Source organism: Anabrus simplex, chromosome 1 (assembly GCF_040414725.1).
Source record: "Anabrus simplex isolate iqAnaSimp1 chromosome 1, ASM4041472v1, whole genome shotgun sequence".
Classification (NCBI taxonomy): domain Eukaryota; kingdom Metazoa; phylum Arthropoda; class Insecta; order Orthoptera; family Tettigoniidae; genus Anabrus; species Anabrus simplex.
In genome coordinates this window covers 1,560,385,903-1,560,410,999 of record NC_090265.1, presented here as the reverse complement: position 1 = coordinate 1,560,410,999, position 25,097 = coordinate 1,560,385,903, and the positions used below count along the sequence as shown (strand labels likewise).

Genomic DNA, 25,097 nt, shown 5'->3' with positions numbered 1-25,097 from the left:
ATGCCATCGATAACAAAAATCCGTTATATGAAACAACTCCGAGGTTAATCCAGACCGTAAATCAGAATAAAGTTCCCAGTATGTTTGAATCACAGAACGCATGTGCTCCAATAGCCACACCTAATTTCAGGCCCGCCCAATCCAATTCAAGTAACGCCTCTCAAGCAACAATACAGACGCATAATTTGAATCTCACACCCCCTTTCCCACCAGGGTCCACCCCTCCGCTTCAGGATCGATAATACACTAGGAGCAAGCTTAGCCGTTTAGACACAACCGGAACAATTGATCCCAGCTAACGTCGACAAGACAAGTAAGTTCATACGATAAACACTCACTCTACTTTATTACAGTATTGGGTTCCACATTCATCATTCTAATTCCCCGTTTTTTCTCTTATCCAGTTACAGACAACTCATATTCCTCCCAGATTGAATATGCACCAATGGGAAGTTTATCCACAAGAAGGACGGAATATTTTTATTCCGATAAACAATTATTGAAATCAACAATATGTATCCTACTTACACGCTTCAACTTTAAAATATAACCATGCTTCTTTCTAAAGGAATATTCAAACTGTTTCAAACCCTAACATGAACGACTTTAACCAAGGTTCCGGTATTGTTAAAATTTCTTACGACTCAGGTGACCATATCAGCTGAAGAAACCCCAACTCACGCAGTGATAAATTCTAGTCAATACATTTTGAGAAACCCCTATTCATGCTTGATCAATCCAATCCACAGTTGGAATTCTAGTCATTATAAAATAAGTTAATTCAAATTTCATTGTTCATAATACAAATAGGATTCAGAATAAGGTCAACGAGATTTGGATAAGAAATGAAATTAAAGCAATGCACAAAAGAAAGCCCTCTTAAATTTACAATTATATAATGTTCATTTATTTTTGGCCCAAATGTTGGCTTTGTTTGAATGGATTTCATTTCCAACTACATGTGGACTATAAATTGAATATTAACGATTTTATCCAAGATTCCGGTGTTGTAAAAATTCTTATGACTCAGGCGACTATAACAGCTGAAGAAACCCCAACTCACGCAGTGATAAATTCTAGTCAATACTATTGAGAAGCCCCAATTCAAGCTGTGATCAATCCAATCTGCAATCGGAGGTCTGGTCATTGTAAAAAATGTAATTCATTGTTCACAAATTCTGGCAAGGTTAATGCACTTATTGTACATACTGTACATATTGTAAACTGTGTAAATAACATAAGACAATTGTATTTAGTATTAAGTTAATTTACTATAAGTTCCAATGTTTATAGTTTTAATTCTTGACCTTAGGATTAATATAGGCTGAAGATGCCCATAACTAGGGCGAAACAAGTCCCTAACTGGTGTGTTTCATTCATGTAGAATTTAACCACTAAAAATATATATTTGTATTGAAAAGGTGGACACAATAATTTTAATCTTGAAAGAGTTTATTTATTGTCAAGGGTTACAACTGACTTCGATAGCAGCGACGCTCTCAGTAGAATGAGAGCTTGAAGATGAACTGAGAAAGATCAACTGGAGCGTAATTGGTCTATCTGAAGTACACCGTAAAGGTGAAGGGTGTTACCTTTTGAATTCTGGTAATTTATTCTATTACTGTGGTGAGCCAGAAGGAGGGCTTAATGGAGTAGGTTTCCTAATCAATTGACATCTCGTAAAGAAGGTCTCTCTATTGGAAGGTACTTCAGGTAGAATTGCGCAATTAGTTCTAAAACTCTTTAAGAGTTACGAAATGCACATTGTGCAAGTATATGCCTCCACATCAAGCCATTCAGACAAGGAGTTAGAATCCTTTTATGAGAGTCTACATGAAACCTGTGAGAAGGGGAGTGACTGTCACTTTCAAATAGTAATGGGTGACTTCAATGCGAAGGTTGGAACCTGTAAGACTGGTGAAACTGTTATTGGAAACTATGGGATAGATGAGAGAAACGAGAGAGGGGAGAGATTGGTCCAGTTTGCTGATTACACCAACATGCAATCATGAAAATAGATCAAGACCAATCTGAGCAAGTGAGAATATGCTGAGGGGTCAGGCAAGGATGTGTAATATCACCGATACTCTTCAACCTGTATTCTGAGCACGTATTCAAAGAAGCCCTATTTGATGTGGAGGAAGGAATTTCAGTGAATGGTGTCAAACTCAACAATTTGAGCTACGCAGATGACACAATTGTCTTTGCAGATACGATGGAAGGGCTACAGAAGTTGATGAACAAAATTTCTGAAACAAGCAAGAGATATGGTCTGGACATCAACACTAATAAAACAAAATTGATGATCATCAGTAAGAAGAACACCCGAGGCGTGAATCTGTTCCTCAATGGAGCAAGTATAGAGAGAGTTTCACAGTATTCGTACCTGGGTACCATCATTAACGAAGCATGGGACAATTCGCAAGAGATAAAGTGTCGCATTGGAAAAGCGAGAAGTGTTTTCAATTCAATGAGCTCAACCTTCAAGAATCACAACCTTACCATGGATATCAAAATGCGGCTCCTTAGGTGGTATGTGTTTTCAGTTCTCTTTTACAGTGTGGAAACATGGACGCTTACAAAAGCCACCACTGCTAGACTGGAAGCATGTGAACTCTGGCTATACAGAAGAATTTTGAGAATATCATGGACTCAGAAGATTACAAACATTGAGGTTCTACACCGAGCTAACAAGAGACCAGAGCTGATCAACACCATCAAGTGCCGTAAACTACAATATTTTGGACACATCATGAGGAATCAGAAAAGGTATGAGCTGCTTCAACTTATCCTGCAAGGGAAAATAGAAGGAAAAAGATCTCCTGGGCGAAGAAGAATTTCCTGGCTCGACAACCTTAAAACCTGGTTCAACAAAACATCTGCAGAACTGTTCCGAATTTCAATGGATAAAGCCCGAATAGCCATGTTGATCGCCAACGTCCGAGGCGGATAGGCACGCTAAGAAGAAGAAGAAGAAGAAGAAGAAGAAGAAGGACGTAAATGGACATGGAGAAGTCCCAATTTTGAATTCACCAATGAGATCGATTTTGATCTCTCTAACATCCCTCAAATCATTAAAGATGTATCAGTCCTCAACAGATTCAATACTGGTAGTGACCACCGATTAGTAAGGGCTAGAGCTGAGTTAAACATTAAGGAACATTGACTTAAACTAGTGCGGGAGATAAAGGAACAAATTAGCCTTAAACATCTATAAGAAAATAAAGAGAAATTCCATCAAGCCCTTCAACAAAGCCTACATGAAACAACTGGTGAAATTCTGGCAAAATTGCTAATGGATACAGCTGAAGTAATTGGAGGGTTGATAAAGAATAACACTGGGGATAAGAAACTTGGTGATGATACCAGGAACTAGCTAAAGAAGAGGAGAGAAATGAAAATTCAGTCTGACTGTGACAAAATACAGTACTCTGAGCTGTGCAAAACCATAAGAAAGAGAATTAAAATCGACTTAAAGAACTTCAATGAAGATACCCTAAGAACTTGCTTATCTGAAAAATCAAGTTTGAAGTCTACTAAAAGGAAGCTAGAGATCAGGAAGAAGCAATTAATTGCATTAGATGGGGACAACGGCCGAATTACCGATAGGGAAGAACTCCTTGAGTTCATTAGAAACTTTTATAGCAAGTTGTACGAGAAGGCTGATGATAACCTGACTTTGCCTGACTTATCCAACAATTCCCAAGTCCCGGAAGTTCTCCCATCTGAGATCAGACATGCTATAAACAGTATGAAAAAGGAATCAGTCGCAGGTAGCGATAACCTTTCAGTTATAGTACTCAAACTTGCTGGTGATGAAACTTTAAGCCACTTGGCAAAAATATTCACATCTTGTCTATGCAATGCATTCATCACTCCGTCTTGGAACAGAACAATGATAATACTCCTGCACAAAAAAGGGAACATACATGACATCAGAAACTATCATCCTATTACAGTTAAGAAAATGGAATTGCAACATCATGAAGGCATTGGTCGTTTGTGTTGATTTTCAAGATATGGAACGATATCATGTAGGTATGTAAATAATCAAAGTTTGAGACCCATTGGATTGTTCCTACAGATCTCCCCACATGATTGGTTGCGAAGGAATCAACTCCAGTATACGGACTCTGGTGTAGCGTAGTTGACTTGCAGTCTGTGCAGTGAAGTGTTCCCTGTCAAACATGCCTCGACAACAGAGAAGAGCACACTATCAACAACTGTCGCCGTTTGAGAAGGCTCGGATAATTGGGCTGTGTGAGGCTGGATCATCGCTAAGGACTGTTGCTGCACGTGTTGGCCAACAGGCATCTATGGTACAACGTGTATGGCAGTAGTAGTCAAATGAAGGTACCAACACTCGTAGACCTGGCACAGGCCCAGCGCAACAGACAACTGTGAGAGAGGATCGCCGCATCATTCGGATGGCCCAAATGGAACCCCATGCAACAGCAGCGCAAATTCGAGCAGCTATGGCACGCCACGTTACACAACAAACAGTTGGTAATCACCTGCGTGCAGCTGGCTTACGAGCCTGTGTCCCTGCAGAAGGTGTTCCATTGACCCCACAACAGCGACGTGTAAGTCTGGCCTGGTGTCGAGAAAGATCGACGTGGGTCAACAAATGGCATAGGGTCATCTTTAGTGATGAATCGCGCTTCTGTCTTGCCCACCAGTGATCGCCGAAATCGTGTACGCCGACGTACCGGGGAGAGGGGTCGCCCAGATCTTATTGTCGAGAGGCACACAGGGCCAACACCAAGCATTATGGTCTGGGAAGCTATTGGCTTTAATGTGAAATCACAATGACTGCTTGTTGAGGGCACTATGACTGCTCGACAGTACGTCGATAGGGTACTCAATCCAGTGGTTGTCCCTATGATGGCGAACATTGCTAATGAGATGTTTCAGCAGGCCAGTGCCCGGATTCACACTGCATGCATCTCCAGAGAAGCTCTCCATGACATCACAACCTTAGAATGGCCCGCCAGATCCCCGGACCTCAGTCCTATTGAGCATGTGTGGGACATGATGCGTCGACAACTGGCCAACCGTCCTCAGCCACCCACAACTCTGGAACAACTGACCCGTGCAGTGCAGCAAACATGGGCCACAATTCCTCAGGAAGTGATCCAGGGCCTTATTGACTCCATGCCTCGACGAATTCATCAATGGATTGCAGCTCGTGGTGGGCACATCCTGTATTGATTGTTGTCCAAACTTGTGGTCAGAGGGACCTGAAAGTATAATCATTGAAGCACAACCAAACACTCGTCCTGCATGTTCAATTGCAGCAATGTAGCACCACTCCTTCTGGGTGTTGTAATTTCCATTTTCTTCAGTGTAGCTTGCTTTCTATCCTTTACAAGGTTTTCACCAAGGTACTGACAAATAGAATCAGTTCAACGCTTGATTTTGCCCAGCCAATTGAACAAGCAGGTTTCCGCCGAGGTTTTGGAACAATCGACCACATGCTCACCTTTCGTGAGGTTATCAGCAGAAGTAATAATAATAATAATAATAATAATAATAATCGTATGGCCTCAGCTACCGTGTGCAGACATTTCAATTTGACGCCATCTGGCTGCCTGCTCGTCAATTTCGACGTTCCGTTTTATTCTAGGTCCACTAGATGGCAGACAGAGTAAACCGGATCTCTCTTGGGCGTCTATGATCAGCAGAAGTAATGGATGTCAAATGCAGCTCTGTCCAGCCTTTGTGGACTTTGAAATGGCTTTTGACTTGGTGAGCCACGCTGCTGTTATGCAAGCCTTAACCGAACACGGCGTCGATGCTGCCTACATAAGAGTACTCCAGCATATCTACGAAACCTCTTCAGCTTTCGTGAACGTCAGTGTGCCAATCACAGATTTTCCAATTCAAAGAGGTGTAAAGCAAGGCAACCCCATTTCTCCCAAGCTGTTCTCAGCAGTATTAGAAATGGCCATGTCAAAAATCAACTGGCAAAGTACAGGAAATGAAACCAATGGGAAAAGGCTAAACAATTTAAGGTTTGCAGACGACATTACACTTTTGGCCAACGACATCGATGAACTACAAACTCTAATTACAAGATCTTGCCACAGCCTGTCAAAAAGTGGGACTATCCATGAACCTTTCTAAAACCAAAGTAATGCTCAACAAATGGGCCCCAGCAGGAAAGCTGCATGTGAGAAACTCCACGTTACAACAGGTCAATGAGTATGTCTATCTCGGGCAGCTTGTAAACATGAAAGGGGACTTAAGACCAGAAATCTTCCAACGTATCAAACTAGAATGGCAAGCCTACGGAAGAAATTCTTCAATCTTCAAATCCAACATGCCAACCCACCTAAAGAAGATAGTGTTTGACCAGTGTGTTCTCCCTGTACTGACTTAGGGTTGTGAAACCTGGACATTGAGCGAGTTTGTTAAGCAAAAACTCTGAACAACCCAAAGAGCTATGGAACGGTTTATGCTAAACTTTGTAACTGTTCCCTCTCATCAAAACACTTAGGGAGATGAAAGTTATTATCTTGGGACACATGAATATCAAATAAACTATTTGTGGCTTGCCCGAAAATTGCCACGCAAATAGAGACAATAAACATTCCATGGTTCCCCATTTCTCTATGTAATGTTTGGGCACCATGGTTACAGTTTTAAATAAAACTGTAAACCAAAATTTATATTTACTAGCATAGAGACTTATACTTAGATCACAGGGGTAGGATTTTAAATAATTAACCATTAAGTATCGCTTAAGAGAGAAAATTAACGCAATATAAAATACAAATGAATTTATTATACAAAAAAATGAGATGAATCAGAAAAGTTTCCTTAAAGCGTGGAGGAATTTAGAATTTACTGAATTTACTATTGCTTGCTTTATCTAATTGAAGCTCACCAATTGCAGCTTCCGTTGAAGTCATCTGGTTTCCGTGGTTACTCGTTCTCTTCTTCTCGATGTAGAATTTGCTCCATGGACATCCTTCCTTCCTTCTCTGATATGGTACGGGCTATCTGGACTAGCACTCCCTGCTTGCCTAGTCTTTAAATTAGACATTGGCCCTATACTTGTAAAAACTGATCAGCGTTGATCGTAAGAGGAGAAAATTCAGAGATATGAATTTTTCCATATTAGTAGAAATCTCAATCCAACTGAGCTATAGGCTACTATTTATACGGTACAGACTTGTACCAAAATCCCGTAGACTTGAACTAAACATAGTTCTTCGTCCACAATATTTACTGAATATCACACAAGCCATAAGCTTGTTTCGTTTCTCATAGATCCGATAACATAACCGAAGGTAAGTACTGTATCGAAGCGATAATACATTGTACAAAAGTAACTCTGTCGCGGAGCGACCACACACTGTTTCGAAAATCAAATCACGTCGTTCAAAGTAGATGTTCACAGTAGAAGTACTAGTGATGGAGTTCACGTAGTTAGGTTGTAAGGTTGTTAGGTCCTAAGGTCCCGTTCTCGTGTTGAGAATCCGTATATATCCGGGCTCACCCCCACTCTTGGTGACAGTTCAATCTCAAAACTCATATACAACGAAGTATCTGATTCGATAGATCGAAGCATCAACTCGCCTTCCCTTCTTCCTCGACAAGTCCAGAAGGCGTGGCGATGATATAGTTGACTAGCTTGCAGGCCTCACGCACGGGTCGCTGTTTACTAGCCTTGGTCATAAAATAAACCCATGACGCACGCAAAATCCCAAGCTTCAAGAATAACCCTCCGTATACACAAACATGAGATGAAATGAAAACAACTATGTCTCAACATATTGACCGTATTTACAACATAATGAATTCTTATCCTACATAATATAATAATTTAAATACTAAAACGATGTTATATATATACAATATGATTCCAAAAAACCTTGATTACAAATGATTGACGTTGAATAAATATGTTATTAAAAATAATTGCCGATGGTGGATAAACTTGATATCAAATGATATTGCGTAAAATGTTATTACATTAAATTAGTAGGGCTGGAGAAGCCTGGACGGTTACAACTTCATGAAGAAAGACAGGAAGAGAGCAGATTACATCAGGTCAGTCACAAAGGTCAGTGACATTTTAGAAAGGGTGTTTACCCTAAAATGGCAATGGGCAGGCCATGTTGCTCGGAGAACTGATGGTAGGTGGACAAAGCTTGTGCTTGAGTAGAGTCCTAAAGATCATCTGAGACCTAAGGAAAGACCACCAGACAGATGGGATAAAGTCATCCGGAAGATTACTGGGATCAATTGGCAGAACATCGCCCAAGACCGTCCCAGATGGAGAAACCTCATGAAAACCTACCTTGCTTCGGACTTAAGGAGGCCACATCGTAAAAACGATTGAATATGGCTAATAGTGATAGTGATATAGTTCCTACCGACATTTTCCACTTCCTATAACCCATCCACCTGATCCACCTTAACCCTCTTAGTGCCAGCTCCCTTACTGCCGTGGTTGCTAAGATTGCCAGAGAGAAAATGCCTATTATGCAGCACCAAAGATAAAAGCATATCCTATCCTTACTTTTCAAGCTATCTCATTGTAGTTTACATTTTCTTGTAGCTAAGTGATCCCTCTCTTCACTCATTATATTAACATCATGAAAATAATTCATACTGCCGAGCAAGAAAATTAAATTTGTTCATTCAATTTTTTAAAAAATTTAAAATTCAAATTTGGATCTTAGTACATCCTAGTATTTTGATTGTACTCACCTAAATTTGGTATTCTGGTGCACATTGATGCATTGTTTACTAGTCTGTAAAATATCAATGTTTTAAGATTAATAGTTCTTCTAAAAATAGATTAAAATACTGACTTGGTCTAGCATCAGGAGGAGGTGCACGTTTAGGGTCAGGCGTCTCAAGGAATGCAGGAGAGGGTTGAAATTGTATGCCGTGATCGGACTTCATTTCACGAAAATCGAGAATCTGATTTATCATCGTCATTACTGTCTCCATCAACTCCATCATTATTCCTGTCACTATCATTACCGTCTGAATCGGAAACTTCATGCATCACTGTCACACGAGTAAGTTCGGATAACATCACCACTATCGTCATTGTTTGAAACGTAACCGGCATAATTATCACTCTCAGTATCATCTGAATCATCACCTGACTCGTTATAACCAGAATCATCACTCAATCAATTAACCTACTCTACCAGATCGTCATCAATTTCAAACACAATAGGAGAACTAGTCACCATTATTACGAACGCATGGTCTACAGGTACAGCTGAAAGAGAAAAATCATAACATCAACACAAGATGTCACACAGAGATTCTGGTGGTAGATTTAGAAACTATGTAGTATCTACTACAGAGTGATTCCGACTGGAGCTGCCGTCTGTCAGATACATGCAAACTATTACGACTTACATACACAGCTGCAACATGGAGCGCGATGGCACTCCTGGCACTTTTCACTAGCCTACAGAGGAGTGTGGTTGCACTCCCCGGCACTCTAAGAGTTAAACCACTTCATCTCCTCACTTATTTCCTTATTTTATTTCCTTATTTTTCCTTTATATTAATCATTAATTTTCTACTTCAACTTTTTCTTTCCTTTTTACCTTCCTTCTTTTCTCCCCTTCCTAATTGAACTATATTTTCTAACATCTCTAAAGATTTAGACCACTCTAACTTTCAAATTTATACATTACGACCTCAACTTGTACCTTCAAGATATAACACGCTATATCATTACGTTCCTCAACTTTTCCAGTTTTGCACTTTTTGATATTTTTTTCTCTTCACAATTGTTTTTTCTATGTCATATGTTTCAATAACTTCAAGAATCTAACATTCGAGTTTCTTTAACTTGGATATATTTCCTTCGACAAATAATATACAGCTATATTGTACTATTTCACTCATATCAGCATTTAAAGGCTTGATACTTTTAAATAATTTTCATCGGGTTTCCACAAACTTTTGGAAGCACAGTGCCAATCTTGGTGCCGATCGGCACATATGTCTTGCTACTCTTCAAGAACTTGCTCCCGTACTACATTTATGTATTTGATCTATGACTTCTTCATGATTTTTTGGAACTATCGACACGCAGTGCTGATCCCTAAAATAATACAGTGCCTCATGAACTGCAACTGAAAAATACATATTTGATCCTAGACTTCTTCATAACATTGGAATTTACGGAATTATTTAAACTTCACATTTTGTTTACCTGTGATTTTTCTTTTATACTTATTTGTGATCGGCTGATGATGACCAAGAATAATGGTTGAAACCGGTACCAGTTACAATAAAGTAGGAATGTAAAACTTACATTTCTTATTTTAATAGTATTGAAAGATTGAACCATCATACATCTTCTTTCAACTTAATAGTGAACTCACTTTAATGTGGAACGCTATGAAATTCTTATCTCTCAGTTGTTGTTCTCGTCGTCATTGTTGTTGTCAAGATCCTTGTTTTGCAAATCAACCTTCTAATACCTATTTTCAAAATTCTCCATGGAGAAAAACTTTGCTAATAAATATATTCTAGCCAGCCCCATAATTTAGAAGTAACATCCCTGCCTCTTACCCAGAGGAGCCAGGTTCAATTCCCGGCCAGTCCAAGGATTTTAATTCTGGACTGAGTACTGGAAGGCGGCTTGCTCTGCTTCATGAGACCAATTGAGGAGCTGCCTGAAATGAGAGGCAGTGCACCCAGTCAAGAAAGATGAGCAGTATAGCAGAGGATATCATCTAGCTGACCACATGATACTCCAGACTCCAGTATTTGCAGGCCATCTGGCTGGGCAGCAATCGTCTTGGCAGGCCAAGGCTCTTAATGCAATATTGTACTCTGGGATTTTATTTATTTTTTGAACATATTCTGCTTACCTACATGATTTCCTTAAGTGCACATGTTAGTTGCTTCAAACAATAAACTAATGTGAAACTACTTCTTGTGTTCCTAGTTGAAAACTCTTTGCACAAGTGCCCAAGAGAAACTGACAATCAATATATGGCAGTTCCAAGAAGAGATCAGCAAGAAACTAGGTTGGCTACGCCGGTCAAATATTTATTTCCTTAAAAAAGTAAAGTAAGTACACTCTACATATTCATCTATGTATAAAATAAATTTCTCTGATTGATCATTATCAAACATTCTGATGAAATCACAACTATTGAGAACATGCATATATATACACCTGTCCAAACCAACACAAAAATAAACTTGCTCCCTCTCAGAATAAATAGCCCCAGGGGTTTTTAACAGGGAGCATGGGTTGGCAACCAAGGGGCCCTTAGCTGAGTCCTGGTATAGCTTCCACTTAATCCTCACTTTCATCTATCCTATCTGACCTCCCTTGGTCAACTCTTGTTCTTTTTCGAGCCCGGCAGTATTAGGTCCCGAGGCCTATGGAGTCTTTCATTTTCATGCCCTTTGTGTCTCTTGTCTTCCTATGTATGGCCAATATCTTCATTTTTTTGAAGTGTCAGATCCTTTCATACTTTTCTCTCTAAGTAATGTTTTTTTTTTTTTTTTTCTATACGTCGATTAAGGTACAGCCCCAGCATTTGCCTGGTGTGAAAATGGGAAACCACGGAAAACCATTTTCAGGGCTGCCGACAGTGGGGTTCGAACCTACTATCTCCCGAATACTGGATACTGGCCGCACTTAAGCGACTGCAGCTATCGAGCTCGGTAAGTAGTGTTAATAGAAGATGGTTGCCAACTTATACTTCCTCTTAAAAACAATAATCACCACCGCCACCACTCTCTCACAACAGAAATACTCCTCCCAGTGAACATTCATCAGAACTTTTGCTCAGTGATGGGAATTGTCATTCACAGACATGAACACATCACACATCAAAAATAGTAGCAGATCATTAAACATAAAGGAGGCAATAGAAATACGTAATACACTTCATGAAGAAAACCAACCAAAACCTCAACAATCACATACATACATACATACTGTACCCGTAAAAATGTGTTCATATCTTTAAGGCGCTTGATATTAAATGAACGAGCACGAGGCTTAATCTCTGTTGTGGCTTTATCATTGGAGCTGGTACAGAGAGAGGTATAGTTATCAAATTGAGAGATTATTTTGATAAATTGAGTTTATTGATCATCAAAAGCAAGTTCATATCACCTTCATACAGCAGCGTAGAAATGTCGTGGCTGGTTGGTACCTCCAAGTCCTGGGATGGTGCTGGACATCGACTGGGCAGGGACCACACCTGCTCGGATGAGGAATTCTGGAACGTCTGGAGGTTCCGGAAGTGTCTCGACGTTCTGGAAGTCTCGACGTTCTGGAATGTCTCGAAGATTGGTACGTGCTCCTGGGTTCGATTCGAGACGTAATTCACACCTGAATTTCCTGTACGGCACTCCACACATTCAGGGCACTGTCTGAACAGATATGACCTTTTTAATTATGATTACTGCAAAAACGTTCTAGAATAATCACTCGAAGAACAAGTACTGGTAGAAATGCAAGTTCATAAGGCAAGCTCACTGTAAGTCAGGATGTTCTAGAGGATTACTGTTACTGCAGTCCTAAATGAAACATATTGGCAATGAACTGAATAAGTAGCACTCGGAAACTGTCCTGTTGCATTAATAAGCGAAGTGAATAGCCATTAAAGAAAATAATATTTGAAAGAAAAAGTCTGACTTCATAAATTATGGATCACTCAAAATACTGGAAAGTTCTAGGCTTTCTGGTATTCCGAATTGTCACAGTCTTTAAGAATCAAAACATAAGTCCCTGTGCAGCACTTGGAAAGCATCGCATATTTCACAATTAAACGTAATGTTTAATGTCCCCTAAGTTTCCAGAAGTTGATTCAAAAATATAAGTTCGCGTAAGTTCAATGCGATACACAACACACGTGAAAATTCAATCGTCGTCGAATAAGTAAGTCCTTATGTGGCACTTAAGAAAAAAAAACAAAGTTCCAATGTGTAGAAATAACAAAGTTCCAATGTGCAAAAATGTTAAAGTCCCAACACGACACCCGAAGAAAATAAAGTTCCGTGACAATGTTCCAGTATGTCACCTTAAGAAAATAATAAAGTCTTATCGCGACACTCGGCGAAAATAACTAAGTTCCAATGAGACGCTTCAGAAAAAAAACAAAGTTCTTATATGGCACTTTAAGAAAAAAACAAAGTCCAATCACGACACACTACAAAAAAAACAAAGTCCCAATGTGTCAATATGACAAAGTTCCAATACGATGTCCGCAGAAAACAAAGTCCCATTCAGGAACTTCAAGAATATGGCAAAGTCCTGATACAACACTTAGAGAAATACCGAACTTGGATTTCGCAGACTGTCAGCTAGAAGTTCGACACACACACAAGACTTCTCTTGTCACCCGTGTCACAGAGACGGCGGAGTGACAGACACTGAATTCGTAGGTCGGGTGGTCTTCCTTTTATACACGTTCGCATGGAAGTGTCTAGAACTCGGGTACTATCTACCCTTATAACTTCTATAATACTCAGTGGATTTTCTTGAAATCTGAAGAGATGATGTCCATTGTAGAGGCTTTTAAGTTGGCAGTGTCAAAATAGCGATAAATTAGCTCAAAGATGTACTTTTGAGGACGAGCTGGATCATTACCATATATGGTAGCGGCGAGCTGGCTTACGGCGGCCACGTCACTCGCTGGGTACGTCACTGCGTTCGGCGGGCTGCCTACCTTCCACCTCGCGCGAAGTTCAACAAACATACTTCGAACTTCTGTCGTAGCGGTGTTCCCGGTACAATACATACATACATACATACATTATCATTATAGACTGTTATGCCTTTCAGCGTTCAGTCTGCAAGCCTCTGAGAATTTACTAAACGTCGCCACAATCCTCGATTTGCAACTAGTGTTGTGGCCTCATTTAGTTCTATACCTCTTATCTTTAAATCGTTAGAAACAGAGTCTAACCATCGTCGTCTTGGTCTCCCTCTACTTCTCTTACCCTCCATAACAGAGTCCATTATTCTCCTAGGTAACCTATCCTCCTCCATTCGCCTCACATGACCCCACCACCTAAGCCGGTTTATGCGTACAGCTTCATCCATCGAGTTCATTCCTAAATTAGCCTTTATCTCCTCATTCCGAGTTCCCTCCTGCCATTGTTCCCACCTGTTTGTACCAGCAATCATTCTTGCTACTTTCATGTCTGTTACTTCTAACTTATGAATAAGATATCCTGAGTCCACCCAGCTTTCGCTCCCATAAAGCAAAGTTGGTCTGAAAACAGACCGATGTAAAGATAGTTTCGTCTGGGAGCTGACTTCCTTCTTACAGAATACTGCTGATCGCAACTGCGAGCTCACTGCATTAGCTTTACTACACCTTGATTCAATCTCACTTACTATATTACCATCCTGGGAAAACACACAACCTAAATACTTGAAATTATCGACCTGTTCTAGCTTTGTATCACCAATCTGGCATTCAATTCTGTTGGATTTCTTACCTACTGACATCAATTTAGTCTTCGAGAGGCTAATTTTCATACCATACTCATTGCACCTATTTTCAAGTTCCAAGATGTTAGACTGCAGGCTTTCGGCACAGTCTGCCATTAAGACCAAGTCGTCAGCATAGGCCAAGCTGCTTACTACATTTCCACCTAACTGAATCCCTCCCTGCCATTTTATACCTTTCAGCATATGATCCATGTAAACTACAAACAGCAAAGGTGAAAGATTACAGCCTTGTCTAACTCCTGTAAGTACCCTGAACCAAGAACTCATTCTACCATCAATTCTCACTGAAGCCCAATTGTCAACATAAATGCCTTTGATTGATTTTAATAATCTACCTTTAATTCCATAGTCCCCCAGTATAGCGAACATCTTTTCCCTCGGTACCCTGTCATATGCTTTCTCTAGATCTACGAAACATAAACACAACTGCCTGTTCCTCTCGTAGCATTTTTCAATTACCTGGCGCATACTGAAAATCTGATCCTGACAGCCTCTCTGTGGTCTGAAACCACACTGGTTTTCATCCAACTTCCTCTCAACGACTGATCGCACCCTCCCTTCCAAGATGTCTGTGAATACTTTGCCTGGTATACTAATCAATGAGATACCTCGATAGTTGTTGCAATCCTTCCTGTTCCCTTGCTTATAGATAGGTGCAATTACTGCTTTTGTCCAATCTGAAGGTACCTTACCAACACTCCACGCTAATTTGACTACTCTATGAAGCCATTTCATCCCTGCCTTCCCACTATACTTCACCATTTCAGGTCTAATTTCATCTATTCCTGCTGCCTTATGACAATGGAGTTTATTTACTATCCTTTCCACTTCCTCAAGCATAATTTCACCAACATCATTTTCCTCCTCCCCATGAGCTTGACTGTTTGCAACACCACCATGATGATTTCCTTTTACATTGAGAAGATGTTCAAAATATTCCCTCCACCTCTCCAGTGATTCCCTGGGATCTGTTATGAGTTCACCTGAATTACTCAAAACACTGTTCATTTCCTTTTTCCCTCCCTTCCTAAGATTCTTTATTACTGTCCAGAAAGGTTTCCCTGCTGCTTGACCTAGCCTTTCCAGGTTATTACCAAAATCTTCCCATGACTTCTTTTTGGATTCAACAACTATTTGTTTCGCTCTGTTTCTTTCATCTACGTACAAATCCCTGTCTGCCTCGGCCCTTGTTTGGAGCCATTTCTGATAAGCCTTCTTTTTACGTCTACAGGCTGCTCTCACTTCATCATTCCACCAAGATGTTCGCCTTTTCCCATCTTTACACACAGTTGTTCCTAGGCATTCCCTTGCTGTTTCTACTACAGCATCCCTGTATGCCATCCATTCACTTTCTATATCCTGAACCTGCTTACTGTCTACTGTTCGAAACTTCTCACTAATCATATCCATGTACTTCTGTCTAATTTCCTCATCCTGGAGATTTTCTACCCTTATTCGTTTGCAGACAGATTTCACTTTCTCTACCCTAGGCCTAGAGATACTTAGTTCACTACAGATCAGATAATGGTCTGTATCACCGAAAAATCCCCGAAAAACTCGTACATTCCTAAAAGATTTCCTGAATTCAAAGTCTGTTAAGATATAGTCTATTATGGATCTGGTACCCCTAGCCTCCCATGTGTAGCGGTGAATAGCCTTATGCTTGAAGAATGTATTCGTAACAGCTAAACCCATACTAGCACAGAAGTCCAGCAAACGCTTCCCATTCCCATTAGCTTCCATATCTTCCCCACATTTACCAATCACCCTTTCGTATCCTTCAGTTCTATTCCCAACTCTCGCATTGAAATCGCCCATTAGCACTATTCTATCCTTGCTGTTGACCCTGACCACGATGTCACTCAATGCTTCATAAAACTTGTCAACTTCATCCTCATCTGCACCCTCACATGGTCAATACACGGTCACAATTCTTGTCCTAATTCCTCCCACTGACAAATCTACCCACATCATTCGCTCACTTACGTGCCTACAGAAACTATGTTGCGTGCAATGGTATTCCTGATAAAGAGCCCTACCCCAGACTCTGCCCTTCCCTTTCTAACACCCGTCAAGTACACTTTATAATCTCCTATCTCTTCCTCCTTATCTCCCCTTACCCGAATATCACTTACTCCTAGCACATCCAGATGCATCCTCTTTGCTGACTCAGCAAGTTCTACCTTGTTTCTTCCATAAGCCCCATTAATATTGATAGCTCCCCATCGAATTCCATTTCGTTCGCCAAGTTGTTTCCAAGGAGTCCCTCGCCTGTCAAATGGGAGTGGGACTCCATTACTCCCATAGGTCCGAGGCTTGCTTAAAGTGTTCTGAGCTCGGTAAATTCATGAAGCAGGATGCTGCCCTACTTGCACATAGTCCAAGTGAGGATCTCTCCTCTAACGGGTTGTGGACCACCGGTGAATTGTGTAGTCCTAGCCGCCTGAGCACAAGGAGGGCCACGACTCAGAATATGTCCGAGATGCCCACTCCCATTCCATAGCAACTGGTATCCCGACTCTCAGGACCACTTACTAGGCCACTCAGCCGTTGCCCATGGTTCACGAACTAGGACGTGACTACAGTAACCCACAAACATGAACCATCCACACATGAAAAATTTCCTGCTATTCACTTGATTTAATTAGGTCAATATTTCAACAGGGCACAAAATTTTATTACAGTCCTTTTAAAATTTAGCTTTCATAAATTCATTGGCGCACAAGAAGACATTTCAAAATCATCTTGATGTATACAATTTGAAAGCGCAAACAAAATAGAGTACAGTATACATCTCACTGAAAATTGGTAACATTACTAATGCATACCAGCAAGACCAACGACCTAGCATAATGCCAAGGGTCGTATGATACAGTCCAGGCTTAACAATGCAGAGGAGAGGATGTACAATAGATGGAGTTCATAAAACATTTCCACATTTCTTAAGACACTGAATACAGAATTTAAACATAAAATAGTTTTGTACTTCATAATACTCATTCATTCTTAATCAGTAATATTTACACAATATAAACAATATGGAAATTATATATGCATAATAAAACTGATTTGATAGAACCTCATGATGTTCTTTCAGGAAAAAATGTCATTCTGTTGTTATTAAATGTTTTCTTTTACAGGCACATAATGGATTCTGTTATTAATAAAGTTTCCTTTTCCAGGTATTTTCTAGTGTTTTGCTAATCTTACATTAGTTTCAATGGACTGCAAAACTTAAAGCTGAAACTGAAGAAAAAAGTTACATCCACTTTAACAGACAGTATTTATTGTTTAATTAAACAAATATTTACAATTAATTGTCAAAATATTGCTGATCTGCAAAGTTACCAGTGTTCAGAATAATATGCTAACTTCTTTGATCTGCTTGTTTCTACTACATTGGTTATTTCTAGTATGTAATTCTGCAGGCTGTTCTCAGAAGATGGAAACTTCAGCTCTGTTGAAGTTGAATATTTCACATCTGCTATACAGAGTATAAGCAGCTCAATTGACCAGATGGAAAACTCCATTGTTAATGACTTAAGGAAGTTTGAAGATTGGGGTATACAACAAATCGCGAACAGTAGAAGAGAAGCTGCACAAAGGTAGGTAGATATATGAAGGATTCTTTGCCTTGTACTTGTTCTCAAATGAGTTCCATATGACAGGTTCTGTACGACAATTATGTGTCATGATGGTAACACATTTTGGATATTTTCACTAAAATATTGATTAGCTCAGCATTCTTTTAATGTTACTGCAAGTTTACCAGTTCTGGTGAAATGAAATGGCGTATGACTTTTAGTGCCGGGAGTGTCCGAGGACATGTTCGGCTCACCAGGTGCAGGTCTTTTGACTTGACACCCTTAGGCGACCTGCGCGTCGTGATGAGGATGAAATGATGATAAAGACGACACATACACCCAGCCCCCGTGCCAGAGAAATTAATCAATGATGGTTAAAATCCTGACCCTGCCGGGAATCAAACCCAGGACCCCTGTGGCCATAGGCCAGCACGCTAACCATTTAGCCATGGAGCCGGACACCAGTTCTGGTGTGATAGTCCAACACAACAGGACTAACAGTGCTCAACAACAACCAGAGAAGTAGTGAGTCAGCCATAATCTCAGTACAGTTAATAGTGAACATGCAGCATTGCCAACTTCTGAAAATTGAAAAACATACAGAAATTATAAATTATAAATAAAACTTATTCTTAACATAAAACTGTGTAGTGCTGATTTTCACCCAATACACTAAGATTTATAGAATGTGTGCAATAATAGCAAACAGCAATTATATCAAATAGGAGTAGGAAATGCCTGTTTCAGTATGTAAAGAAGTACCAAGGAAAAGTAAAGTAAAGAAAAATAATAAGCGTGGATCAGTTATTTCATCATGAAATGGTTTCAATTTTAACATTTTCATAGCTTCAAAACCCCCGCTTCTTGTTCAAGTTATCTTAGGGATTTTGTAGGCGTATGTTCTATTCTTTCTGCGATTTCATTTACTTTTTCCTCGTTAAGTACACCTTTTTTTTAACATTTCATTTCTTATTGAGTAAAGAACCAGTTCCCTTCAATTTTTTTTAGAGTTTCCGCACGGTTTGTCTATGTGGAGGGCGTACACCTGGAAATTGTGTTACATATCACCTAACGACTTCCCTGCAAGACCCTATTTTCACATAATCATCGTATATAAATACCCTTTCCTCTGCCATGTACACATGTGGAGGTATTTTGAGAATTATACCACGAAGTAACACTTTACAAAAAATAGTTGGAGCGATAGTTCAACACTTAATACATGTTCTAAGCTCGGCCCTGAACTGTGATGTGTAGGCATTCCCGTGCTGTCGCTATGCTGTGTAACGGGAAGTTTTGAGTCAACGAGAGACAGATAAGCTGATGAGAAAACTCGCTGTACTATCGCTGACTTCTTAACTCCTTTACATTTGAAATGATTGTGTACATCTTTGCCTATCAATTTTCATTACCGAAAAGTAACTAAATATTACCAAAAAGTCACTAAAAATATTTGTGTAGAGACATTTATTGTAGGATGAGAAATGTACTCTTTGTTACCAGGGCTTATAAATCTGGATTTAAGTTTCCAGAAACTCATTAAAGTTAACAGCGCAGTTAAAGAGGAAAGCACATTTAGGTAACTCACAGGTAACTATGCTGTATCAGAAACCGTCCACTAATCGAATGGTGATGTCTCAGTTCTAGCTTTGTTTCTCACAATGTCATTCCTATACTTGTCCAGTTTTGTTTTTTGAATTGTTGACCTCAAAACTTCATCTCTGCTTGTAACCGTGATGAGTCCTTCTTAATGAGGGTGCATGTTCAATTACGATTGTTTATGATCGTATGAAGTATTGACTAAACATCACCAGCTTTGTTTTTCTTGTTTTTCTTTTCTTGCCAACGGCTGTAGCCGTGTTGAAACACCGGATCCCGTGAGATCTCCGAGGTTAAGCAACACTGGGCGTGGTCAGGAGTTGGATGGGTTGCCACGCGCTATTGGTGGGGGGTAAGGGAATGGAGGAGCGGAAAGGAACTGGCCACCCTACCGCACGTAAACTCCGGCTCAAGAACACCTCTGCGGAGGTTCGGACCTGCCTTCGGGCAGAATAACCCTTACCTTACCTTACCTTACCTTACCTTACCTTACCTTACCTTACCTTACCTTTTTCTTTTCTTGAGGTCCAAAAGGAATGTTCTTACTTGCTGGTAAAAGTGAGAGCTTTTCTACATTTTATTTGCCATCTCCTTTGTGGCTAGTGTGTCTCGAGAAATTATACTGCCAAAGTGTGCAAAGATTTCCACAGTTTCCAGTGGATGGTTTCCTAGCGCTATGTTTGTTGGTTCACCCTCTCTATTTTTCTATACTGGTTTGGCTTTGCTTATCTTGAGATTGAATTCATGGAACTTAACCCTCGATTCATTGAGTCCTTTTTTTTTTTTTTTTTTTTTTTTTTACAAGCTACTTTACATCGCACCAACACAGATAGGTCTTATAGCGACGAAGGGACAGGAAGGGCTAGGGGGTGGGAAAGAAGCGGCCATGGCCTGTATGAAGGTAGAGCCCCAGTATTTGTCTGGTGTGAAAATGGGAAACCACAGAAAACCATATTCAGGGTTGCCGACAGTGGGGTTCGAACCCACTGTCTTCCGAATACTGGATACTGGCTGCAATTAAGCGACTGCAGCTATGGAGCTCGGTAAAGAAGTGGTTCATTGAGTCTAAACTGTACCTATTCCTCGGTTTCTTCTCTGATCATGACATCATCAGCGATGGCCATTGCATTAACACTCTGACTACAAGGGAGTAACCAGGGAATGTAAACCTCCAGCCCAGAAGAGTCCTTGCCTGCCAATCCTACCTTCTGCACTGTAGAATGAAAATATTTACTACTCCTGTATACACTTTGTAATAATGTGAAAATTTGAACATACCTGGGGAAGGAATTCTAGTATGATTTTAAGGTGCGATATTAGGTGTCACATGTTCCAGTGTGTAGAGAGATGCTACACTTCCTGCAGTACCACCTTGTGTCAGATACTTTTTTTTGTTTTGTTTTCGTGAGACGAACTCAACATCTTGTTGGGTACGGGTCAGTTTTCAGTGGTGGGAATTTTAGCAGAACATGTTCATTTATCCATCCAGATGTAATGGGGGATCTTTAGATGGTGCTCTTCGTGGGGTGGGGGTAGTGGGGGCTGGTGAATGGAATGCGGTAAAATGGATGCTACTGATGATGTGTCGGAGAGAGCTGGAGAGGTTGTTTTGACTTGGGTAGGGGCTGAGGCAGGGACAGGGGTTGGAGGTTTATGACCTTTAAGATAGTATCTGGAAACTGTCTGTATGAACATTAGATAGGTAACTTTGTCTGAGTATTGGACTTCTGCAAGAGATGGAAAGAATTGAAGAGGGTGCACTGCAGAAAATAGAAGAAAAAATGTTTCTTTGGGTCAATTACAAGTTTTTCTCAAGAAGGGGTATAGAACAAGGTTCCATGCATATGCTGATTGTAATTTGCAATGGATAGTGGCTTCATTGTTTTTCTGTCAAACTTTGAAGTGATTTCAGCCATTTCAGTAGAATGCATTGATGAAATCATGGTGATTATTTCCTTGCCCATCCAAGAGACAACAAGAATTTCCCCATCACGTTTGAATGTCATTTCCCTTCTTTTTAAGGATTTTTGTTGATCTTTAAGATTCTTGGTGCTCTCCTGTTTTTTCGGATTGTCCCACAAACCATGATATTCTGTTCACGTAGAGTTTTTGCAAGAGCGACACTGGTGTAGTAAATTATCTATATAAAGAGAATACGTGTATGTAAGGACTAAGGAGTTTGAGGACAGTACTATTTAAGGCCATTCCACTTGTGTCATAAGTGAACAATTTGCAAATGTATCCAGTTTTAGATTCACACACCATCCTAAACATAATTCTATACTTAGTTATTTTAGATGGATTGTACACTCGAAAATGCAACTGGCCTCTCCAAGTAAGCATGCCTTCATCTAAAGTGATCTTTCGGTCGGGACTGTAAACGACTGAAATTGATCCAAAAGTTTTTATATTATTAACCTGATTTTATAGAGCCTGTCTGCACTGTATCCATAGTTACTACTGTCACTAACATGCAGAAACATCATAATACTTTCAAACCTGTCCCTGGACATAGCCTTGGAAAATACAGGTGTTGAGAGGATCATCTATCCAGCACATTTTGAGATCTGGTTTCCGTATAATTCCTGTAACTAATATCATACCAATAAACCATTATATTTCAGTCACTGACACTTGGGAAGTGTGATCACAGAAGATCGAAAGATTACCGAGGAAATTGGAAAAAGAGTACAACAAGCAAACAGCTTTTACCACGGTGTAAGGAGTATTTTGTGGAACCAAGATGTCCCGAAGAAATGTAAGAAAGTATTATATTCAACCTATTGTGTACCCATACTAACCTATGCAGCTGGATCGTAGACTACAACAAAACAAGAGGGGAGTAGAATATAGGCAGTGGAGATGAAATTCCTAAGAGGTATCGAGGGCAAGACCAGGAAGGATAGAATTAGAAATGAAGAGATAAGGAAACAGATAGGAATCTTGAAACTTCAAGACAGGATAGAAACAACAAAGTTAAAGTGGTATGGGCATATGATGAGAATCGGAGAACAGAGAGTGTCAAAAAAAGCTTTTTTAGAGAAGATAACAGGAAAGAGACCACGAGAACGACCCAGAAAGAGGTGGACAGATTCAGTGTAGGAGTGCATAGAGAAGAGGGTAGGAAAACCAGAAGATGTACTTAGAAAAGGAAAAAAGTGGTGGAGAGACAGGTGGTGATGGAGGTCCTTGATTCACGACCCAACCTGGGAAGCTGGAAGCGGGAAATGAAGATGACACAGGTTTCCAAGTTTGATAGATTGAATATTTCATGAATGGACGTGGTACACTACCGATAAAATGCTGAACATATAAGGTAGTCTGCTCACAAATTTACTTTTTTTTTTAAATGTCACTCATAAATATATTTACAAAAGGCATTATATCTTCACCATTTGGAACCTCTAGACTTAGGCCTACATTTGCTAAAAACTTATATAATCAGAGAGACTAGCTTGGAGAGGTTGATGTTTCTACAATGACGCACACAACATGCTATCAACTTGTGTTCACAGATTTATTTACAATTATTTATAAATTGAGTGCACATAACCTTAATTACTGTATCACCGGTCGAGTTGGCTGTGCGGTCAGAGGCGCGCGGCTGTGAGCTTGCATCCGGGAGATAGTGGGTTCGAATCCCACTGTTGGCAGTCCTGAAGGTAGTTTTCCATGGTTTCCCATTTTCACACCAGGCAAATGCTGGGGCTGTACCTTAATTAAGGCCACAGCCGCTTCCTTCCAACTCCTAAGTCTTCCCTATCCCATCGTCATCACAAGACCTATCTGTGTCGGTGCGACGTAAAACCACTAGCAAAAAAAATTACTGTATCACAAACAAAAACACTTCACTCCGAGAACATCAACAAAGCTGCCATTTTAACAATTGCCTATTTCAGCACATAGAGATTACAACCTTGAAACACAGTTGAAACAGTTGACTACAAACTGCCTACATTGGCATGTCAGTTAACCACAACACATGTTCACCAGTGAAACTCCTACTAAACAATAACTTGTCTCTACCATCACTTTATATAGGTACCTGGCCAAGCTTCTAGAAAGATACGTTGCAAAACTACCTTCTCATAAATTCTTGAGTGGCTAACAACATGGTTATAATGTACAGAATATTCTACCATCATCTTGTCTGATCTAGTGCCATTCTGGTCATTACATGTGTTACACAATTCTGTAGTGATTTATAAATCATATATAGGCCTACAGGTAATAATAAATTATATATAGGATCTTAGATTAATTGAACTCATATAAATGTCTATATACAGTACATGTTTCATGACCTAACCTCACAAACACTGTGATCATTTGACTATGTTAATAATAATAATAATAATAATAATAATAATAATAATAATAATAATAATAATAATAATAATAATAATAATAATAATAATAATAATAATAATAATAATAATAATAATTCAAGCTCAATACTTGTGTTATTTACCCATGGGTGACAGAATATTGTTTTCAAGTTATAACAGTTTATCACACTTGCATCAAGGTGTTAGGTAGAGGAGCACTGTCTGCTATTTCACCATTGTTGTGCACGGTTGTTTCATCCACATCACTTTCATTGTCTAAATCTGGGATGAATTCATCTCCAGAATCATAATTATAAATCATTTCAACAGCTTCTTCAACAGGTATAAACTTACTGCTCACCATACTGTGTTTTGTTTGTAGCACTAACACAACACTGGAGTCAAAATCGCAGGCTTGGAATGTGCCAGCAAAGGAAAATATTTATGCGGGAATTATTATTTTAACATGTGTCAATGAATGTTAGAACATTCATCTAACTGACATCTATGAAAGAATGAAGGTACTACAATCCGTAGCACCTTTAAATTTTCATGGTACACTGTAACTGTTCGGCCCCTCATCAAAACACTTGGGGAGAGGAAAGTTATTATCTTGGGACACATGAATATCAAATAAACTATTTGTGGCTTGCCCGCAAATTGCCACACAAATAGAAACAATTAACATTCCATGGTTTCCCATTTCTCTATGTAATGTTTGGGTGCCAGGGTTACAGTTTTAAACAAAACTGTAAACCAAAATTTATATTTACTAGCATAGAGACTTATACTTAAATCACAGGGGTAGGATTTTAAATAATTAACCATTAAGTATCGCTTAAGAAAGAAAATTAACGCAATATAAAATACAAATGAATTTATTATACAAAAAATGAGATGAATCGGAAAAGTTTCCTTAAAGCGTGGAGGAATTTAGAATTTACTTTTTACTGAATTTACTATTGCTTGCTTTATCTAATTGAAGCTCACCAATTGCAGCTTCCGTTGAAGTCATCTGGTTTCCGTGGTTACTCGTTCTCTTCTTCTCGATGTAAAATTTGTTCCATGGACATCCTTCCTTCCTTCTCTGATGTAGTATGGGCTATCGGG

General features: G+C 39.6%; 1 protein-coding gene across 1 annotated transcript in view; it reads left to right on the top strand.

Annotated features, from left to right (window-relative positions):
• Nucleotides 1-25,097, top strand: part of LOC136862323 (uncharacterized) — a 94,445-nt gene that overhangs the window by 14,731 nt on the left and 54,617 nt on the right. Inside the window, exon 2 of the mRNA XM_068226229.1 lies at nt 17,905-18,081. Coding sequence (XP_068082330.1) covers nt 17,905-18,081 — 177 coding nt within the window. The remainder of the gene's footprint in view (nt 1-17,904; nt 18,082-25,097) is intronic.